This window comes from Rosa rugosa, chromosome 1 (assembly GCF_958449725.1).
Source record: "Rosa rugosa chromosome 1, drRosRugo1.1, whole genome shotgun sequence".
Taxonomy (NCBI): Eukaryota; Viridiplantae; Streptophyta; class Magnoliopsida; order Rosales; family Rosaceae; genus Rosa; species Rosa rugosa.
This window is the reverse complement of record NC_084820.1, coordinates 67,929,835-67,949,718: the sequence shown is the minus strand read 5'-3', so window position 1 is coordinate 67,949,718 and position 19,884 is coordinate 67,929,835. Positions and strand designations below refer to the sequence as shown.

General features: G+C 39.2%; 2 protein-coding genes and 2 long non-coding RNA genes across 4 annotated transcripts; all 4 read left to right on the top strand.

Moving 5' to 3' along the window:
- Positions 1 to 1,374: 1,374 nt before the first annotated feature.
- On the top strand, positions 1,375 to 2,705 carry LOC133746011 (uncharacterized). The gene is made up of 3 exons (XR_009863904.1): positions 1,375 to 1,572; positions 2,065 to 2,377; positions 2,570 to 2,705. It is a non-coding gene; the product is annotated as an uncharacterized LOC133746011 (long non-coding RNA).
- Positions 2,706 to 6,998: 4,293 nt separating this feature from the next.
- Positions 6,999 to 10,866, top strand: LOC133726366 (cystathionine gamma-synthase 1, chloroplastic). Its single transcript, XM_062153898.1, has 11 exons — positions 6,999 to 7,627; positions 7,770 to 7,873; positions 8,035 to 8,108; positions 8,220 to 8,388; positions 8,514 to 8,573; positions 8,665 to 8,868; positions 8,973 to 9,059; positions 9,306 to 9,413; positions 9,678 to 9,773; positions 9,859 to 9,977; positions 10,435 to 10,866. Exons 1-11 carry the CDS (start codon positions 7,102 to 7,104, stop codon positions 10,556 to 10,558), a joined length of 1,671 nt encoding a protein of 556 aa, XP_062009882.1. The 5' UTR covers positions 6,999 to 7,101; the 3' UTR covers positions 10,559 to 10,866.
- Positions 10,867 to 13,005: 2,139 nt separating this feature from the next.
- On the top strand, positions 13,006 to 14,453 carry LOC133746004 (uncharacterized). The gene is made up of 2 exons (XR_009863895.1): positions 13,006 to 13,155; positions 14,037 to 14,453. It is a non-coding gene; the product is annotated as an uncharacterized LOC133746004 (long non-coding RNA).
- A 2,836-nt stretch (positions 14,454 to 17,289) lies between these two features.
- LOC133726364 (SPX domain-containing protein 4) lies at positions 17,290 to 19,569 on the top strand. Its single transcript, XM_062153897.1, has 3 exons — positions 17,290 to 17,788; positions 18,523 to 18,688; positions 18,833 to 19,569. Exons 1-3 carry the CDS (start codon positions 17,492 to 17,494, stop codon positions 19,312 to 19,314), a joined length of 945 nt encoding a protein of 314 aa, XP_062009881.1. The 5' UTR covers positions 17,290 to 17,491; the 3' UTR covers positions 19,315 to 19,569.
- The last annotated feature ends 315 nt before the right edge of the window (positions 19,570 to 19,884 follow it).

Genomic DNA, 19,884 nt, shown 5'->3' with positions numbered 1-19,884 from the left:
CATAAAGTTTGAAACTCTTTTTCCTATTTGTACCCAGCAGTTCATTATTTTCGCCTTGTTACGTTGTTTTTTCCTAGCAAAAGCTTGAACCCAAATTTCACTTTTCATTATAGTTGCTTCATCTTAGGTTTAATACACATGATATTGACAAAGTTGTCCCTTGACATGTAATTCCCGCTTCGCCTGCAGATGATATTGTAGAGTGTTTCGGGCATCACAACAATGGTCCCTCGGTAAAACTCTCGTTACCACCACATCTGTATAGGGAGAGTACTAATTGGATAGGATTGGCTAGATGTGCATATACTATTCAGTCTTCAACCATTAATTCAACTGCCAACCTTGATAATTTTGATCTTGACATTCTTCCGCACCCACTACACCAAAAACGTTAACACACAACACTTTTTGCACAACGAAAAAAAAAAAAGTGTTGTGTGATGAAGAAAATGGCTTCAGACAACACGTTTAAAGAACTTACGTTGTATAAGGCTGTTGAAATTCAGAAGTTTTTAGCTAGAAGGTCATTGCACAACACTTACAAGAATGGTCTGTTGTGTGAATGAAAAAAAAAAGTGCGGCAGATTTCCCTCCTAGCTTGCTCAAATTTGGCTTCAAATTTATACTACATTGTACAACAGAATAGTTATATCTGTTGTTTGAGTGTAGCTTATAAAATGTCATACAACAGTTTTTTACTTTTGTGTTGTGCGATCAAGGAAGATAATTTGAGAAAGTTTGGATTTGTCCCCAAATATCACTTATTCCCCCAAAGCCTACAAATTTTGATCGACATATGTGTGATGACTGTAAGCTCATACAACACAAATACGTAATTTGTGTTGTCTGAATGAGAAATGTTTGTCCCTAGCGCTAAAACTGATACTTTGATTGCACATAGGTGGGAATTTTCCCTCCTTGCTCCCTTAACTCAAATTTAATATGTACATTATCAGACAACCGCAACTTATTCGTTGTGTGATTTGTGAATACAAAATTGAAAAAAAACAAATGTCGGGTTTTGACAGCCCGCTAATATTTTCAGCCTACAATTGAACTTCCCCCCTTTCTTTTTTCTTATTGTAAGGGAAGTGTTCCTATCCTTTCATCTCAAAGACTCTCTCTCATCTTATCCTTGTCTACTCCAACGAGATATATCGGACAATATGTTCCTCTCCGGAAAGATCCACAAGGCCGGCCACTTCTGCATATCAATGGAAGGCCGGCTATCTCGAACTGCAGCGAGTGACCTTTGCTCCCACAAAGACTGCGTGTTCCGCCTCAACCTCCGCCTCTTAGAGGACCGAATCGCCACCACCGTCGACGCTTATGATGGTATTTCTTCATGCTTCTCCGGAAAGAAGTACATCGCCCTACTCTATTCTCTGAGGGACAGTAAGTAATTTCTTTTAAGAATTTGGGGTTAGGGTTTCGAATTTTCAATTTGGCTTGTTTCAAATTGTTGCCTTCAATTTGGGTTTCACTTTTTGGGTTTCTTTTAGATCTGGAGATGAACATCACTGCTTTGGCATTCTAATTCTCTTTTTGGGTTTTGACCTCTATCAGGATCTGGTATAACTCGCTCTCTGACCTTTCTTTTACTTTTCATTTTCAATTTTGTCGTGCATATTTGGTATTGATCTGCTTCAATTCTTTGATTTGTTAGTGTTTGTAAAATGTGTGTTACCAAGCTAGCAAACGAGTATCGATTAAAAAAAAAATAGCAAGTTAGTAACTCAGTAAATAGGTGCTTAATGATTTTTATGCTCGACTGATTTATAGAATTAATGTTTGCTTGCGGTTCTTATTTTCATTATTCTTGGTTGATTTTATAAATGGTAGGAATATATGACGTTGCTTAAAGGAAATTGGGATTATGAAGGATTGACACTGGCTTTCAATACCAATTCATATTTTCAATATGTAGTGCTGATCATAATGAATATGATTATAATAGAGTTTTGGGTGAATTGATTGTACTGGATACTTACTTATTTTCTGTACTCTCTACTTGTGTATTTTCAAGTTTGGTAATTGAATGGATAGAGTATTGTTCTGCTGCAGTTTCTAGGTATATATAGAGTCATTGTTTACCAAATTTTCACCATGGGGGGAGCTCGTTCTAGGAAGAGAAACCATCGAGATGATGAAGATAGTTTTCGTAGAGGGATTTCCAGAAGGATACATTGAATGAGGAGGAAAAAGGGAGGGGGTTTCTCGGGTACATTGATCTATAAATCTGGAAGAAGAAGAGGTGGAGAAGAAGACCCAGCAGCAACAATAACCACAACAACAACGAGGTTACTAGGAACAGCAGCAAAAGAAGATCATCGTCCAAATCCTATGCTCCTCTGCTCGAGTTGGTCTGTTTGTCAAGGTCTCTTCCTTATTCCTATAATTCATCATTAATTTCTGCTACATCTCTATTTGGTTTCCCAGGATAAATAAACAACTTGAAGAATGTTTATAGAATTGGGTAAACATTGATTTCATTTTGAGGTTTTAGATTGAGATAAAGTTTTGATTTTTTGTTGTTGTTCTGAAGCTGATTTTGGTTTTTGAGTTGTAGGGAGGAATCCAAGTTCTAATAACAACCAATCTTGGTCGAAATCTACAAGGGGTTCTAAAAGTGGGTGTTGAAGAAAATCGAATGTCAATGCTATAGGATATCGTTACTGTTTTGTTGAACTTCAAGTGTGTTTTGTTGGGTTTCAAAAGAATTGAATGAATAAGAGGTGGTTCTGATATCTGAATTGTTGGTTTGATTAGAAAATATACTGGAGGTTAACCATCTGGTTAGTTTTGGAAATTTTCTTTATTTAGCTTGGGGTTACTTAATGGACGAGGGAAAACTGATTTTTTTTGTTCTTTTTCTTTTAACTTTGATCCAGGGAGTGTTTGTCCTGATACAAGTCAGGTAAAATTCCTCTACACTATGCTAACTTTTGTCAAGAAGTTCAACCTCTGTTTTACCGTTTACAGTTGGTTAATCTCAGCTGTTTTTTTGCTCTTTCCACTTTACAGCTTTTACTTTTAATTCCATTATTGGCACAAATCATGCTATTTGTGCACTTCGTTGATGAATCAGCAAGAAGTTTGTGGTCAATAGTCATCTGAAAGGTATTTTTGATAATGATGTGGGCCTAATTTCAGAACCCATTTCTGCAATTCTTACTATAATTTTATCTTTCTATCTTTTATTTTTCTCCTCCCAGAGTTTCATTCTCATTTCACTTAGATACTAAGTGCAGTGTTTCGTAACTTTGCTTGAATAGGTTCTGTTGGATGTCTACTGATTACTCAGTGGCCACTTGTATTTTATTTTTCACAGAGATGGGCTAGAGAAGTGGAAGAGCAAAAGCTTATTGGCAGTGGAGCACTGGATTTACAGGGACATGCCTCCAATGTATGGAGCAACCAGCTGAACACACACTGGCTGACAGATTTGGGAATGCATGTGCTGATATATAGACCATTATATGAGGTTCCTCGATCTAATTCAATCATTACTTTTTAGGTCTCAATTTGCTGTTATGACTTATGGTTTTGACTTAGTGAACTTGCAAGAACTAAGTCATTATTAAAATGATACATTGATGTTGTCGTTATCACTTGTTGTATTGTGCTATACTTCTATTGTTTCTTTTTCCATGTTACAACCTCAAGTTTTGTTGCTACACATGAGTTTAGGATGCCTGATGCTACAAAAATGGTATGGTTGTTAAAGGTTTTTTTTTTTTTTTTTTTTTTTTGTATGAGATTGGAAGGTTTCTATTATTCAATAGACTAGATTACATTCCAAGCCAAATCTAAATTGCAATGCCTAAGTAGTTGCAGTGCAACTACTAACTGCATTTTCAAAAACTTTCATAAGAGCAACATTTTTCTAGTATATATTTGTGTATAAAAGAAAAGCAGAATCCTGTTTCACATCTCCTGGGGTACTATGACTTATTAATTAAGGTATGCTGTGAAGGTGTGACTATATTATTATGTTTCGAAAGATCACCTATCTTCCAAACTTGGGTTTGCATTACCAGATGTAAATGTAAGTCTTTTATTTGGTCTTTCTCTGCAGCTGCTTGCTTGTGTCATTTTGTCATGTTGCTCATGGATAGTGTGGCTTTTGATGTGGGAGTATTGCATGCAGCGTCTTCAAACAAGTTGATGTGGTGGCAGAAGCAGAAGAAAAAAAAAGGAGCAGCAGGAGCAAGCATTAGTCATGGCCGAAGTGGGCAAGCAATCATAAATAGTCCAATGTCAACACATATGTGCACGAGTCATGAAGTAGCGCACTTGTTGGTACATTTTAGATAAGCACCAACATCTTTTTTGTGCTTCTCTGTTGGTACATTGTCATGCACCATGTGTGGCATATTTTGGAACAATATATGTGTATCAGCTTTTTGATGTCCCAAGTAGATGGGCATGCACTAGAATGCTTTTCTTGTGTAAAATGTTGGTTTCAATGATTGGGAAATGCATCCCTTTTGCTTTTGAAGTTTAAAGTAATGGTTATATGAATCATTTGATGGTTTGCAATGTTTGTATTTGATAGAGTACTGTTCATTTCGTAAATAGACCAAATGAATGCACAATCTAATTCAGGAATGGAATATTCAAATGATCACACAACAGACCAAAGCTAATGATCACTGCCTGTTGTCTGAATGACCAAAAATGGGAGAAAAACACATTGTAATCAATATATCACACATCGGTTTTTAACGAATCAGTGTCTTCTGATTAATACTCAGACAACAGAATTAATTGAACTCTGTTGTCTTAAAAGCTAATCACACAACAGAATTAATTGAACTCTGTTGTCCTATAAGTTAATCACACAACAGAAGCAATTGAACTCTGTTGTCCTAAAGTTAATCACACAACAGATATAGTCTAAGAACTGAAGTTTGAAGAGCAATCAGACAATAGACAAAATAAAAAAATGTTGTCTGACATGATTAACATACAACGGTTGCAAACTGGCACTGTTGTCTGAAGACGCCCCTCAACTGCTGCGCAGCTGCGCGCTTGGCATCTGTCGAGCCATCTGCCGAGCTATCACACAACAGTTATAACACATACCTGTTGTCTGTGTGTTTATCACACAACTGTGTTCCACCGTTGTCTGATTTTTCATCAGACAACGGCTCACTCTACAACGGTGGGTCTTCAAATCACACAACGGTTTTCTGCCGTTGTCTGATAACAAAATTGGTGTAGTGACCTTACATGTTATTTGGAAACTGATACAGGCAGTCCGGACCTTTTCCATTCCTACACCCATGATTTCCAACTAATTATAAACTATTTAGTTATTTGTTGGGGAACACATGAATGATTTGGACTCTTTTAGTCCTATCTATGATAATTTGCATTCATAATTCATAAAGGTACCAAAAGTAACCAGAAATATTTTCTTTCCAAGCCTATATGACCACCAACGAAGAATTCAAATGGATGAATCTAGAAGGATTCATATGGGTTTCCTACATACCACGAAAGTCGTTAATTTTGGATCATCGAATGAGTGCATCGACCTACAGGCTTTGATTAATGGAAGTGACCGCCCAGGCTGGGTGCTCAAGTGTGGGCTTCCTCTTCTATATGAACATGATGAGCAAAAAATTTTAGAAGACCATTATGCATTGCAGGACCTCGCTGTCTGATCATCTAGGAAATTTACAAAGTTTGGTATTCTTCTTCTCAGAACCAGGGAGTCTTTGGGTGTTTGGTATTCTTCGTCAATGTGAATGAGTTTTGCTGGGTGTATGAGTTTTTTGCTGGGTATATGTGCTTTGCTGGGTATAATTAAAGAAAATGGTATTATAGGAAAAATTGCCGGGTGTAGTTAGAGATTTTATAAAGTTGTCGGGTGTAAAAAGTTTGCTGGGTGTATTTAGATATTTGCTGGGTACATTTAAAAAGACTTTTTTTATATTTTTTATTAGGAAGAAGAAGAATTATTTAAATGGAAATATAAGAAAATAAGAAAGAGTTGATTGATGCAATAATTAGGGGTATATCTGGAAAATATAATACTCAGTTTGTAAAATATTAAATATTATAGTTTTGAGTGAAATAAGATGACATATGTCAGTCAATAAGTGGGAAATGTAGAAAGGGAAGGTGGATGAGGAATATTGCTAGCATTAGAGACACTACATATAAGACAAAAGTCAAAGAAAGAAGAAAGTGAATTTTAATGTGAGGATAATTTGTCAAATGCTGCGGCAAGGAGTACTGATTCAAAGAACATAGTTCTTAGTTGTTGGAAAGTGGAGCCTGTTTTCTTTTCGAGTTAGTTTTTATTTTATTTTTATTTTATGACAACTTTAGTTCTTACTTGGGTTGTTTGGGAATTGGGATTTTGCTTAAAATCAAATTAAACGCATATAAGAGAAATCATGATTCACTTATATAAAGTTAAAGAAATGTCACATATTTGTGAGAGCATTAGAAATAATAATTGTCCTCCCAATTACAACAAGAAGATGGAGGCACACTGATTATTGCCTTGAACTCTTGATCATCCATAGGATACAACATCTACCTTTTAACACATAGATCAGACTTTTGTATATAAGGTTTTATCATTCTTTCAAGATCGTAACAAGACTTTCATATGTAACCATACATTTTGTATAAAAAATATCAGAATCACTAAGACCCAATTGGATGTTCAAATGACTACAATCACAAACTTACAATCGAACAACACATATCTTCGTTGAGTCAAACACAAATCATCATTCAACGAAAACCTTTTGTGATCGCTCAACTTTTTGGAGAAATATTCTCCCAAAAATAGTAAATTCCTAATAAATCGGTAAATTTACATAACTTTATTCTCTTTATGTTGCCACTGTGGATCCACGTCGGCACTAATCCACTTGTCTTTCTCTGTTTTTTTTTTTATAGTAGAGAAATAGTAAAGCCACCCCTCAAAAAAAAAGAAAAAAAAAAAAAAAGGGCGGGTATTAAAACCACCCGAACCCCCCTAACCTCTTTCGCGAAAAATTAGAAACTCAAAACACCACCAAAACCGCTACGGGATCTCCATCATCGTTTTTCCATCACTATCACGCATCGCCATCCATGGCCGTGTACACGTGTCCTAGGGTTTTCACCTCCTCTTCCTCCTCCTACTGCTGCCGCCACCATCCCGACCTCGCCACCCGCCGCGCCGCTGCTGACAAGCCCGGCCCCCGCCCCCGCTTCGCCGCCGGAAGGGTCGACGCTACGGCGCCGTTTCACGGCCTGTCGTCTCTCATTCTCCGATTCCCGCCCAACTTCGTCCGCCAGCTCAGCACCAAGGCCCGCCGCAACTGCAGCAACATCGGCGTCGCGCAGATCGTCGCGGCTTCGTGGTCGAACAAAGACTCCGACCTTTCGGCGGTGCCGGCGGCTAGTGCCGTCGATGCCGCCGCCACTGCCGCCGATCTGGTCGTCCCGCCCCAGATCGGGGCCGAGGACGACCTGGCGGCTACTGCCGCCATTGCCGCTTCCTCCGCCGCCGTGGATGACGCGGCGGTGTTTGGAAATGGTGTACAGTTTGGAGGCTTGCCCGATTTGAAGGACGCCTCGTTTTTGAGCTCCGATGGGAGCATCGCAATTCATGCTGGTAATTAATTTGTATTCATCTTTTAATCGTTTTGTTTTTTTCTCGATTATTTTCAATTCAATTGGTTTTTTTGCTTGGCTTAATTCATTTCTGAATGATTATGCTATGATTAGCGTGTCAACAACTGGATTTCTGTGTGTAGGTGAAAGATTGGGTCGTGGTATAGTAACTGATGCAATTACAACCCCTGTGGTTAATACTTCTGCTTACTTCTTTAAGAAAACTGCTGACCTCCTTGATTTCAAGGTATGTGATGATAATCATTGCGATTGCGACATATTAGTAATACTATTTTCTGCATCATTATTTAGCTCCTGTGCTTGGAGTGAGCAATACATTGTATATATTGTTTGATTGATGGTTCATGGTCAGTGATCATTTGGCTCATTATCCTTACCTTGTTGCAGGAGAAACGCGCGACAAGTTTTGAATACGGGCGCTATGGAAACCCAACAACAGTGGTTCTTGAGGAGAAGATCAGGTTGGTATTTTGGTCATTTAGTATTCCAAAGCCTGCTTGTGGTTGTGGTATCTTGGTCATTTAGTATGGTGAATGTTTATTGAGGGGGAGCTGTGTTTTTGTATGATACAGTGCTCTTGAAGGAGCGGAATCAACACTGATGCTGGCATCTGGAATGTGTGCTAGCACAGTCTTGTTGATGGCATTGGTTCCAGCTGGTGGGCATATTGTGACAACAACAGATTGCTACAGGAAGACTCGGATATTCATTGAGACCATCCTTCCCAAAATGGGGATCACGGTATGGTTTGCTGTTATTACTTTTGGAATGATGAGTCATCCTGATTAGTAATAGGATAGTTGCTGCTACTTGTCAAATTAATGGTAATACTATGTTAGTGATTATACTTGTTACCCTCTATGCAGGCCACAATTATCGACCCTGCTGATGTGGGAGCACTGGAAACTGCATTGGATGAGAATAAAGTTAGTAACAGAAAGTTTTTAGATTGGTTTCTAAATTTCTGTATGTCTTAGAAGATCATGGGGATCTTTTCATTATATTGTACCTCTGCAGGTTTCTCTTTTCTTCACAGAGTCTCCTACAAACCCTTTCCTCAGGTGTGTGGACATTCAGTTGGTTTCAGATCTTTGCCATAGAAAAGGGGCATTAGTCTGTATTGATGGCACTTTTGCCACACCTATCAATCAGAAGGCCCTTGCCCTTGGGGCTGATCTTGTTGTGCACTCTGCAACGAAATATCTTGCTGGTCACAATGATGTAAGTCAGTTGATATCAATGCAAGTTATTTGAAAGAGTGCAAAATATACTTGGTCAGTTATTGTTGAATGAGGCATTAAGCAAGTACATGTATCCTATTTCAGGTCCTCGCTGGTTGTATTAGCGGTTCAATGAAATTGGTTTCTGAAATTCGTATATTGCATCATATTTTGGGTGGTGCTCTTAACCCGGTGAGTTATGTTCAGCAAGAAGTATTGTGGGTTACATTTTTTTCTACACTAATTATTCTCAAACATCATTATGAGGAGATAATGATCTTAACTTCCATCCCCACAAAAATGCTGGGCCTTTCAAGTATAGATTATTGTAGATTTTCCACTTTTGCGTAATGAATTTCAGCTCTATTTGTTATGGAATGCCCCCATGAAACTTTAGATTGCATAATAATAACTGATATATGTTTGTCCTGTCAACAGAATGCTGCATACCTGATCATTCGAGGCATGAAGACTCTGCATATTCGTGTACAGCAACAGAATTCTACAGCATTGGGGATGGCCAAAATTTTAGAGGCACATCCTAAGGTATTTTTTTTCTCATTTGGGTAGTGTAGGCATTAAAATGTCATCAAATAGGGGCCTAACTGAGAATAAAAAGTTCAAATAGGCCCACCTTTTCCAATATTGGTTACTGGTATTTGTTTGGGATAGATAACCTTGACCTTTTCCAATATTGGTTACTGGTATTTGTTTGGGATAGATAACCTTGTATTTACAAACTGTATAATGATCTGTTTGGGTTAAATAACCTTGTATTTACAAACTGATATAATGTAAAATGCTGTGCAGGTGGCGCATGTCTATTACCCTGGCCTGCCAAATCATCCTGAACATGAGCTTGCCAAGAGGCAGATGACTGGTTTCGGTGGTGTTGTCAGTTTTGAGGTGATTATAATTTGCAGAATCATCATCTTCTGTGTGCTCATATTATTGTCATTGGGTTAACATAGTGTCTTACTTAACTTTGCAGATTGATGGAGACTTAAAGAGAACGATTAAGTTCATTGATGCCCTGAAAATCCCATATATTGCCCCCTCCTTTGGTGGTTGTGAGAGCATTGTGGATCAGCCAGCCATAATGTCTTATTGGTATTCCCTTTTTTCAAATCTTATGGTGGCTAATGAATTAAGTTTTTTACTGTCTTATTGAAAGAGAGATCCAAATTTCTTATGTGCTAAATTCTATAGTGGTTGAGCTGTCAACGTTACAATGTTAAAATCTCTCCATCCGAGTCTGATAAGTTAGGTAGATTGTGAGCTATTTGACTATGATCAGGGTTTTACTGAAAATTCATTTCTGAACCATGTATTAGTGGTGCCTGGAGGCTGGAGGTGCTTTGGCAGTGCATAACCAATTAATGCTGCCTTAAGTTACTAAAGTTACTGCTTACAATAAAATGATAATTTTATTGATTCAATTGCCTAGGCATCATCTTATACACTGATATTGTTGAGAAATATTTTTTGTGCATGTGGTATTTGCAACAGTGAGCAAAAGAATGTCTTCGTTTCCTGACTGCTTTTTGTTATCACGCTTTTGAAACAGGGATCTCAGTCAGTCAGATAGGCTCAAGTACGGAATCAAGGATAACCTGGTCCGTTTCAGCTTCGGTCTCGAAGACTTCAAAGATCTTAAGGATGATATTCTGCAGGCCCTGGAGAAAATATAGAGCAAAGCCGGCCACCTAATATGCGGTTTATTCTGTTTAATTTATTCCATCGGTTCTTTTGGTGCTTCAATTGATGTTTGATCACCAAAGGCGGTCGTTATGATTCCCTTAGGGCCCAAAACCTGTCTAATTTTCTTTGTAATCTGCTCTTTCCAATTCCTTATCATTACTATGCTGCTTTTTGATTAGTCTAAATATGATTCGAGCTGAATGAGAATTTAGGACAAAAAGACATCAAATAAAAAGCTTTGCTTTTTGTCCGGAGGCCCCAAATTTAGGTGGCTGATGTGGACATTCCATTTCTTCCATTTCAAGTTTTCATGGTGACGGATGTATCAAGTGAGTATGTCTGCCATTGCACATTCTCATTGCATATTCTGGGTAGTGGGAATATGCGTATGTCATTGGAAACCTAGTGTTGATTGGGTTGCACCAATAAACAAGATTAATCAGATGGTGGATTACTAGTGTCCATAAAATATCTACACCCACACAAACAACATAAAAATCAAGATATGCGCCAAACCAGTACTTATCAAACAAAAGAGGAAAGAGCCAAATTGATGAGAAATGCACTTGGAGACACATTATTACACCCTAGAAATTTCCTAAAAAGAGTAGAATTTTTTAGGGAAAATGATCATTTACCCGATTTTAGGCTAAAAATTGCCCACTTGCTCCACCAACTGTTTTTTAACCCCATTTACCCAAAACACTCTAAGGGATTATTTCCCCTTTACCCAATTATTTCTTTTTTCTTTTATTTTGAGACTTTTTTGCCCTCTCCTTCTTTCTCACTTAGAGAGAGAAGTCACCTTCCACCTTGCTGTGCTCCGGTGACCAGTGGCCGGCGCGGTCTCCGGCGACCGGTGACCGGACTCCGGCGAACGGTGCCCAGATTCCGGCGACCAATGACCGGATTCCGGGAACCGGTAACCGGAATCCGGCGACTGATGACTGGAATCCGGAATCCGGCTATTATTGCCCCCCAGTAATCATATTACTGCCCCCCAGTAATCATATTATTGCCTCCCAAAAATCATATTATTGCCGTCCAGTGAATTGTATGAACTCCCAAAACCAAAATGAATACACTACAGGAACAATTGATCAATTTATAATCATATTATTGGCTCCCAATAATCATATTATTGCCCCCCAATACAAAGTCCAATGTCTCTACTGCCTCCCAATAGACCACCAAAAATGCACCATTTTGTATGATTCACAGATAATTTGTCTTTAATACACAGAAAACAACAGGTAACTTATCAATACACCACACTATAGTGATCATTTCAAAGTCTACTGGGGGCCAATAATGTGTCTACTGGGGGCCAATAATGGGTTATTATTATCTTCCAAATAACCATTTCCAAGTGCCTGATCAAGTAGATAAATCTCTTATGTTAAGAGAAACCTCCGTCTGGTGGCCTACCCACGGGGCTCGGAGCCACCAACACATCAACACCAATCCCAGAGTAGCCAGTCAAAACAATCCATGCCATCACCTTGAGACGCGCAACACCAGAAGGCATGACCACCTCGAACGCCAGCCGCTAGAGAAGAAACCATAACAGTAGTGCCACGCAGCCATTCACCAATCTGAGAGAAGCAGAATGCGCGACCTCCATACTTGACCGCGCCAAAGGAGGTAGCGGTCCGAATGACCGGCTGGCTCCGACAACGTCGCGGCACCGAGATGGTTGCTCCGATTGCTGTACTGCTCCGCCAATCGGATCTGACAGAGACAGAGTTTCAGTCGGATTCCGAAGGCCTCGACATCACCACCATTAGAGAAGTGAAGGAGGTTTGGTTTTCGTGACCGGAGACGACGGCGACGAGGATCATCACCGGGCATTGAGGCGACGAGGATCATCACCAGGCTGTACTGCTCCGCCAATCGGATCTGACAGAGACAGAGTTTCAGTCGGATTCCGAAGGCCTCGACATCGCCACCATCAGAGAAGTGAAGGAGGTTTGGTTTTCGTGACCGGAGACTACGGCAACGCGGATCATCACCGGGCATCGAGGCGACGAGGATCATCACCAGGCATCGAGGTTCTGGGCCGTGAGCGTGAGGGAGGGAGGGAGCGAGCGAGAGATAGAGAGATTAATGTAATTTATTAATTAAAATGAGGGTAATACTGTCAAACACTGTTAGTTTGGGTAAATGGGGTTAAATAACTCTTGGTGGAGTAAGTGGGCAATTTTCTGTCTAAAATTGGGTAAGTGGTCACAGCCCCAATTTTTTAAATAGAAAATTACATAGTAGCACCAGACCAAAGATATAAACACAGAAAACCCACCTTCAAATAGTTTTATACAAATAAGGACACAAGCTCAGGCCCAAAACCAAATGAAGCAGGCCTGGCTTCGAATTTTGATACAAAATGACTAAAATGCTCAATTTTTATTACAATTTACATTCATGCCACTGACATAATCCACAACGACCAAAACCTGAAATCCCAAAACGCAAAACGCAAACCCAAATCAGAAACCCTAAAACCTCTAGCGACAGATCCAAAACGCACTGCAAAATCTTTGAAGCAGTAGCACTCAGCTTGAATCTGGCTCCAATGGAGGTCGGCAAGGTAAGCCCTTACTCCAATTTTGCTGCCTTCGTTTATGTTTCTTCGAATAAGGATATGAAAAGATGAGGTAGGAGTAGCAGTAGAGCTCTGATTACAATCTTGGATCTATCCGTCGATCCGTAAATGGGTGAAGGTTTAATCTGGTCACTGGGTGGTGCTAGAAACTGAAATTCTAACCCTTTTGTTGTTTTTGATTTTTGAGGCTGCTTTGGTACAACTGATCAAGAGAGAGAGAGTGCGAACAGTGTTATTTGCTCTCTTTCTCTCTTTCACTGGGTTTATTAGAACCAGTGAGAGAGAGCTTAATTGCAGTCAAGGGTGATGATATGTAGATGGACTTGAATCTTACAGTTTCAATTGGATGGCTTTTCTAGGTTTTTTTTTATTGAGGATTGAGCTTCTTGTTTGCTTGCTACTGTGTCTCTGTTTTGTTTGATTGAGTATAAACAATGTGAATTCAGTAGCAATAAGAATAAACAATGTGATTCTTACACTGGAGTCAGTGTCAACTTTGACATCGGTAGTGATATTTTTGTTCTTCAACTGAGTAGTAACATCAGCTAGTAATAGTTCACCTTTTGTTCCTGAACAAGTGATAGCCTGCAGAAATGAAGCAGTATGAGTAAGTACTAGAAAAACCTACATGGTTAACATAGTGCTACTATGCTCGAGCAAAAGGCAAATCACATAACACCTCACATCGACCAGTTATAAATGAATGAGCTAATGCATCAAGTAGTTCAGCTAGAAACTTAACGAAATTTTTTGAACTCAACAAAATATACTATTATTAATGTTATATACTGCTACTGTGTCTCAAACAGACCCAAAACACCTTTTAGGATTTCCTATATATCTAACCAGTTTTCACTTTTGGGTAGGTTTCATGATCTAGAAGTGGAGGACCACCTGAAGTTTGTCACCAAGTGGATGCTTTCTCACATTGAAGATGTTGAGAAAGAACTTAATAAATCAGTCATGTTCGCCGAATTTGGCTTGGCAGACCAGCTTGATAGATTTTACAAAACTATTTTTGATGTCATTTACAAACCTGCAAAGAAACACCAGGCTGGGGCAGGTGCTTTAGCGTGGCAGTTTTTGGTAGCAGGAATGGACAAGTATAATGATGAATTTGGGATTGTTCCATGGGAAAGGCCATCTACCTATATGTTTAGTGGGTGGGACACTAATAGGACTGATAATAGTTCTCTTATAGATGGCAGCACTAGCTCTCTTGTAATGATTACTACTACATATGTGTTGATAATTTATACAATTCGTTTCATTCCTTTACTATATGCATCAATTTTGTATCGCAATGCATTTGTGCATTTACTAGACCTCAGGGAAATCGTAAGAAACATTCATGCTCATGCATAATGCACTGCATTTTACTTAAAATGCAGATCTAAAATCCTGGCTCATAAATTACATGACATTTACGCTTCTTCAGTTACGGTTTGTGAATTTTGGAGGGAAGTGGGGTTGATTGTGCATGTAAAGCTTTGTTTTTATCAAGTTCTTGTTGTTGGCTCTGTTAAATTATTCCTTACTGTTGCTACTGCTATATTTTTTCTTTATCTGCTGCGTACATGGTGATTGCTTCTTCCCGTTACAATTCAAGTATTCTAGCTTCACATCCTATGCTGCTATAAGAACAGATCTGCTACTATCATATCAATGATATGATATGCTAATGTTTAATTCAATTTCAATTTCAATTGTTTTATACTTGTTCACGCTTAACTGTTTGATAACTATTGTTAGGAGGTTCTCTGTTTTGATTGTAGATCCAGTCTCATGTAAATGTTTGCTTGAAAACCAATAATTGAAGATAGTTTTTGTTTTATCTGTGTACAATTTGGCAACTTGTCTAGGTGCAAAAGGGTGATCTTGCTACTGGTTTGGTAATTTTGCTGTGGGAATAATGCGATTTTCTATGTTTTTAATTTCATTCATAGATTGACAAATCTAATTGCTACTGCTACTGAACCAAGGACACGTTCAGCAATAAAGAAGAAAAAAAATCCTACTACTGCTACTGCTATTGTAAATGAAGCTGCTACTGAACCAAGGACACATTCAACAATAAAGAAGAAGGAAAAAAATCCTGCTACTACTCCTGCTATTGCAAATGAAGCTGCTACTGAACCAAGGACACGTTCAGCAATAAAGAAGAAAACAAATCCTGCTACTGCTCCTGAAGCTGCTATTAAATCAAGGACACGTTCAGCAATAAAGAAGAAAAAAAATCCTGCTACTGTCCTGCTTCTGCTACTGCTCCTGCTATTTAAAATGAAGCTGCTACTGAACCATGGACACTTTTAGCAATAAAGAAGAAGAAAAAATCCTGCTACTGCTCCTGCAAATAACTATTGGACGAGTGCAGTAGCAGGATTAGACGATGACGAGTGCAGTAGCAGAACTGGACGAGTATGAGTGCAGTAGTAGGATTAGGTGATGACGAGTGTAGTAGCAGAAAACGAGTAGCAAAGCTGGACGAGTATGAGTACAGTAGCAGGATTGGACGAGTGCAGTAGCAGGATTAGATGATGAGATGAGAGTAGTGGGAGAGTGAGGTTTTGTGAAGTAACATAAAAGGATTACTTGACGAGGATGAGTGCAGTAGCAGGATTGGACGAGTACAGTAGCAGGAATAGGCGATGACGAGTGCAGTAGCAGAACTGGACGAGCACGACTGCAGAGAGTGCAGTAGCAGGATTAGGGGGTGACGAGTACAGTAGTAGGAATAGGCGATGACGAGTGCAGTAGCAGTATTGGACGAATATGAGTGCAGCGAGTGCAGTAGCAGGATTAGGCGATGACGAGTGCAGTAGCAGAAATGGACGAATATGAGTGCAGCGAGTGCAGTAGCAGGATTAGGCGATGACGAGTGCAGTAGCAGGATTATGGGATGACGAGTACAGTAGCAGGAATAGGCGATGACGAGTGCAGTAGCAGAACTGGACGAATAGAACTGGACGAATATGAGTGCAGCGAGTGCAGTAGCAGGATTAGGCGATGACGAGTGCAGTAGCAGGATTAGGCGATGACGAGTGCAGTAGCAGAACACGAGTACGGGGGCAGTAGCAGAACTGGACGAGCATGACTGCAGAGAGTGCAGTAGCAGGATTAGGGGATGACGAGTACAGTAGCAAGAATAGGCGATGACGAGTGCAGTAGCAGAAATGGACGAATATGAGTGCAGCGAGTGCAGTAGCAGGATTAGGCGATGACGAGTGCAGTAGCAGAACTGGACGAGTATGAGTGCAGTAGCAGGATTATAAGAATGCAGTAGTAGGAATGCAGGATTAGCGATGACGAGTGCAGTAGCATATAACACGAGTAAGAGTGCAGTAGCAGAACTGGACGAGTATGAGTGCAGCGTGGGCAGTAGCAGGATTGGACAAGTGCAGTAGTAAGATTAGGCGATGAGATGAGAGTAGTAGGAGAGTGAGGTTTTGTGAAGTGTCATAAAGGGGTTATTCTCAAAAAAAAAAAAAAAGGTAACATAAACAAATTATTCTTAAAAAAAAAAAACTATATTAAATGGATTATTCTCAGGGAAAAAAATTAACATAAACGGATTATTCTCGGAAAAAAAAAAAGTAACATGAAATAGATTATTCTCAGAAAAAAAAAATGACATAAAGGGATTAGAAGTCAAAAGAAGTAGTTAAAAGTAAAAAAGTAAATTAACTCATGACATGTGGCAAGTAGAGAGCAGATTGTCCTTATTTGTAAGATTTAATATTTATAAAGGGATTAGAAGTCAAAAGAAGTAGTTAAGGGTAAAAATGTAAATTAACTCATGACATGTGGCAAGTGGAGAGCACATTGTCCTTATTTGTAAGATTTAGTCCTTATATGTTTAATTTCATCTTTAAATGATGTATTTGTTAAGTCATCTTTTGTCAATAACTTATATGTAATTTGTTATTTTTTAAATGGTACCTGTATTATTACGCCTTGTAATTTTTGGTGTTTCCATTCTAAAGAGTTTAATCGAATAGTATTACTACTGCGCGGTTAGTCCTCTGGAGACTTCCGAAATTACACCTGCATTTTTAAGTAATAAAGAGCGTCATCTTTGGAAATTACAGCATACTTTGTTACTCCGATCATATAAGTACCCCGGAAATACAGTCGGAGACAAATTGCCTCATTGAAAAATTCCAAATTCCACTCATTCACCCTATATTGGATTCTCTCTCTATCATTATCCCCATGATTACCACCACCGATTACCGCACATAAACACAAGGCCCTGCTCTGAGTGCTTTCCTTATAAGCACAAGACAAAAAGCACTTTGGTTTGAAGTTGTAGAGAAGGGCAATGAAATTCGGGAAGGAGTTCACGAGCCACTTGGAGGAGACGATCCCGGAGTGGAGGGACAAGTTCCTCTGCTACAAGCTTCTCAAGAAGCTCCTCAAGCGCTTGCCCGCCGCAGCCGTCGATGCCCTGCCTCACCCCTTCAATTTTCATCGACGGCTCTCAGATGCCGACAGCGGTGCCAGCAGCCGGCCCTTGGCGGACCTCCAGGATTGGTTCGTCGGGATTCTCAATGACGAGCTTGAGAAGCTCAACGATTTCTACGTTGATAAAGAGGAGGACTTCATTATTCGCTTCCAGGTTTTTTGAAACTTTGACTTTTTTGGTTTGATTCCAACACTAATAAGATTGAATTTAAATGAATGGTTAACAGATTTGGTTTTGCATGTTAAGGAATTTGAGAAAGTATCAATCTTTTTTTTTTTTTTTGGTTAAAATTTGAAGGGAATTGAAGTGGTATATAGTGGATGAACATGTTGTTTTAGGATTCGGATCGGATTTCTGTGAATATGCAAATTTAGGTAATCTACCAAAAAATGAAGGAATGAGAATATTCATGTGGGGGAAGATACCTGAAAGTGAGTATCTTTTATATCTGAGGCTGTAGCAAAATTACAGGGTACTGATTTAACTGTTAGTTCTGGCTTGTTCTTGTTACTGTTAAGATTATTATTAGGAGTGAGATTACAGTTGGGACTAATACCATCTCTCACCGAAACAATATGGCCCGGTAAGTGTTGTGTCCGGAATATTGTTGTTGTGGGTTATGGCAATAAAGCAGAAAAGAGTTCTAGAAATGATTGGATATTTAGTGAGACATTTTCTCATGAATTAGTGGGTAGAGTTTCGAGTTCAATAGGTCTGTAATTGTGTTGTGTGGTCCTTTTTCTGGATTATCTGCGTACGTTTGGTTGAATCCTACGTATTAAATGTGGTGCACTTTTAAGGCTCTGGTTGGAAAATTTTCTTCATGGGAGCCATTTGGCAATGTCGTATTCCACTTCTTTTTCATCTGCAAACTGCAATTATGACAGGAGTTAAAAGGAAGAATTGAGGTAGTTAAAGAAAAGAGCAGCAGAGGTGGAGTTTTTACCTCAGAGAGTGAGTTTAGTGAAGAAGTGATGGACATTCGTAAGGACTTTGTCACCATTCATGGGGAGATGGTGCTTCTCAAAAATTACAGCTCGCTAAACTTTGCAGGTACTATTTTTCTTTGTGCTCCTATATTTAACTTGAATAAGGGAGATGGTGTTTCACTGTGTTACCTTTATTCTAATTCCATATTATTTGGTGAAGTTTAAGTTGTTAGCTATTTGCTAAAATGAGTTCTGTCTCTTTCAATAGGGCTAGTCAAAATTCTAAAGAAGTATGATAAACGAACTGGAGGATTGTTGCGTCTACCTTTCACACAACTTGCCCTTCGTGCACCTTTCTTTACAACACAACCTCTCACGATGCTAGTCCGTGAATGCGAGGCAAATCTTGAGCTTCTCTTCCCATTGGAAGCAGAAGTCATTGAATCTACCCCAACCATGCAAGACAAGTCCAACCCCCAATTGAACAGTTCGGCTAATGTGGCATCTGACACACCTTCAAACCAGGAGGCAAATATGGATATATACCGTGGAACAATTGCTGCAATGAGGGCCATACAAGGCCTTCAAAAAGCAAGCTCGACTTGGAATCCGTGGTCATTTTCAAATCACTTTAGAAATCAGGATGATGAGAGTACTGGTGCTGTCACAGCCGAGAACTCTGATTCAAACTCTGCAGCAACCTTGCACAGCGAAGAGGAGGATGATCAAGAGGATAACCAGTCTCTGTAATAGTGTTCATCTTATTTGTTGATGTTGTACATTCTATTCACTTCTCTCGAGTCTTAACACACTGGAATTGTTTTGGCGGGCTCTGAATTGTATAATCAACAGATCTAATAAGGTGCGAGCCATAGAAGAAACTTATCATAGGCATTTATTAGAAAGTCTCCTGTTAGAAGATTTCATTATTGCATTTGATGTTGTAATAATCTAAATCTTGCTTTTGATAGTTTATAGAAAAGAACGTCACTCTATTCTTTTTAATGATAGTTGTCAAACCCTCTAAAATTTCCTTCACACCTTTCCCTTTAATTGCAAAGATGAACAAGCTTTGGAAAACAAAAAAAGATCTCAAGAAGAGCATATGCAGAGAGGTAGTTTAGCACTTCAGTGAAACTAGCTTCTATAACTTGAGCTTAAGTCTAAACGAACTTGGCGGCAAAGGTGTCTAAACCTCATATTTTCCCCGCCGGTCAGCAGAAAATTGCCAACCATTTTCTAATAGAAATCCCGGCTAGCTGATAAGAGTGGTCACAATAGGCCTAAAACAATTAACGAAAACCTTTTTCCCTACAAAAA

Bases quoted from the DNA above. Each gene is read 5' to 3' on its own strand.
- LOC133726366 (XM_062153898.1), top strand. From the start codon at position 7,102: ATGGCCGTGTACACGTGTCCTAGGGTTTTCACCTCCTCTTCCTCCTCC. The intron at 8,389-8,513 runs GTATGGTTTGCT...CCCTCTATGCAG, and splicing joins TTCCCAAAATGGGGATCACG to GCCACAATTATCGACCCTGC. The intron at 9,978-10,434 runs GTATTCCCTTTT...CTTTTGAAACAG, and splicing joins CCAGCCATAATGTCTTATTG to GGATCTCAGTCAGTCAGATA.
- LOC133726364 (XM_062153897.1), top strand. From the start codon at position 17,492: ATGAAATTCGGGAAGGAGTTCACGAGCCACTTGGAGGAGACGATCCCG. The intron at 17,789-18,522 runs GTTTTTTGAAAC...CAATTATGACAG, and splicing joins ACTTCATTATTCGCTTCCAG to GAGTTAAAAGGAAGAATTGA. The intron at 18,689-18,832 runs GTACTATTTTTC...CTCTTTCAATAG, and splicing joins CAGCTCGCTAAACTTTGCAG to GGCTAGTCAAAATTCTAAAG.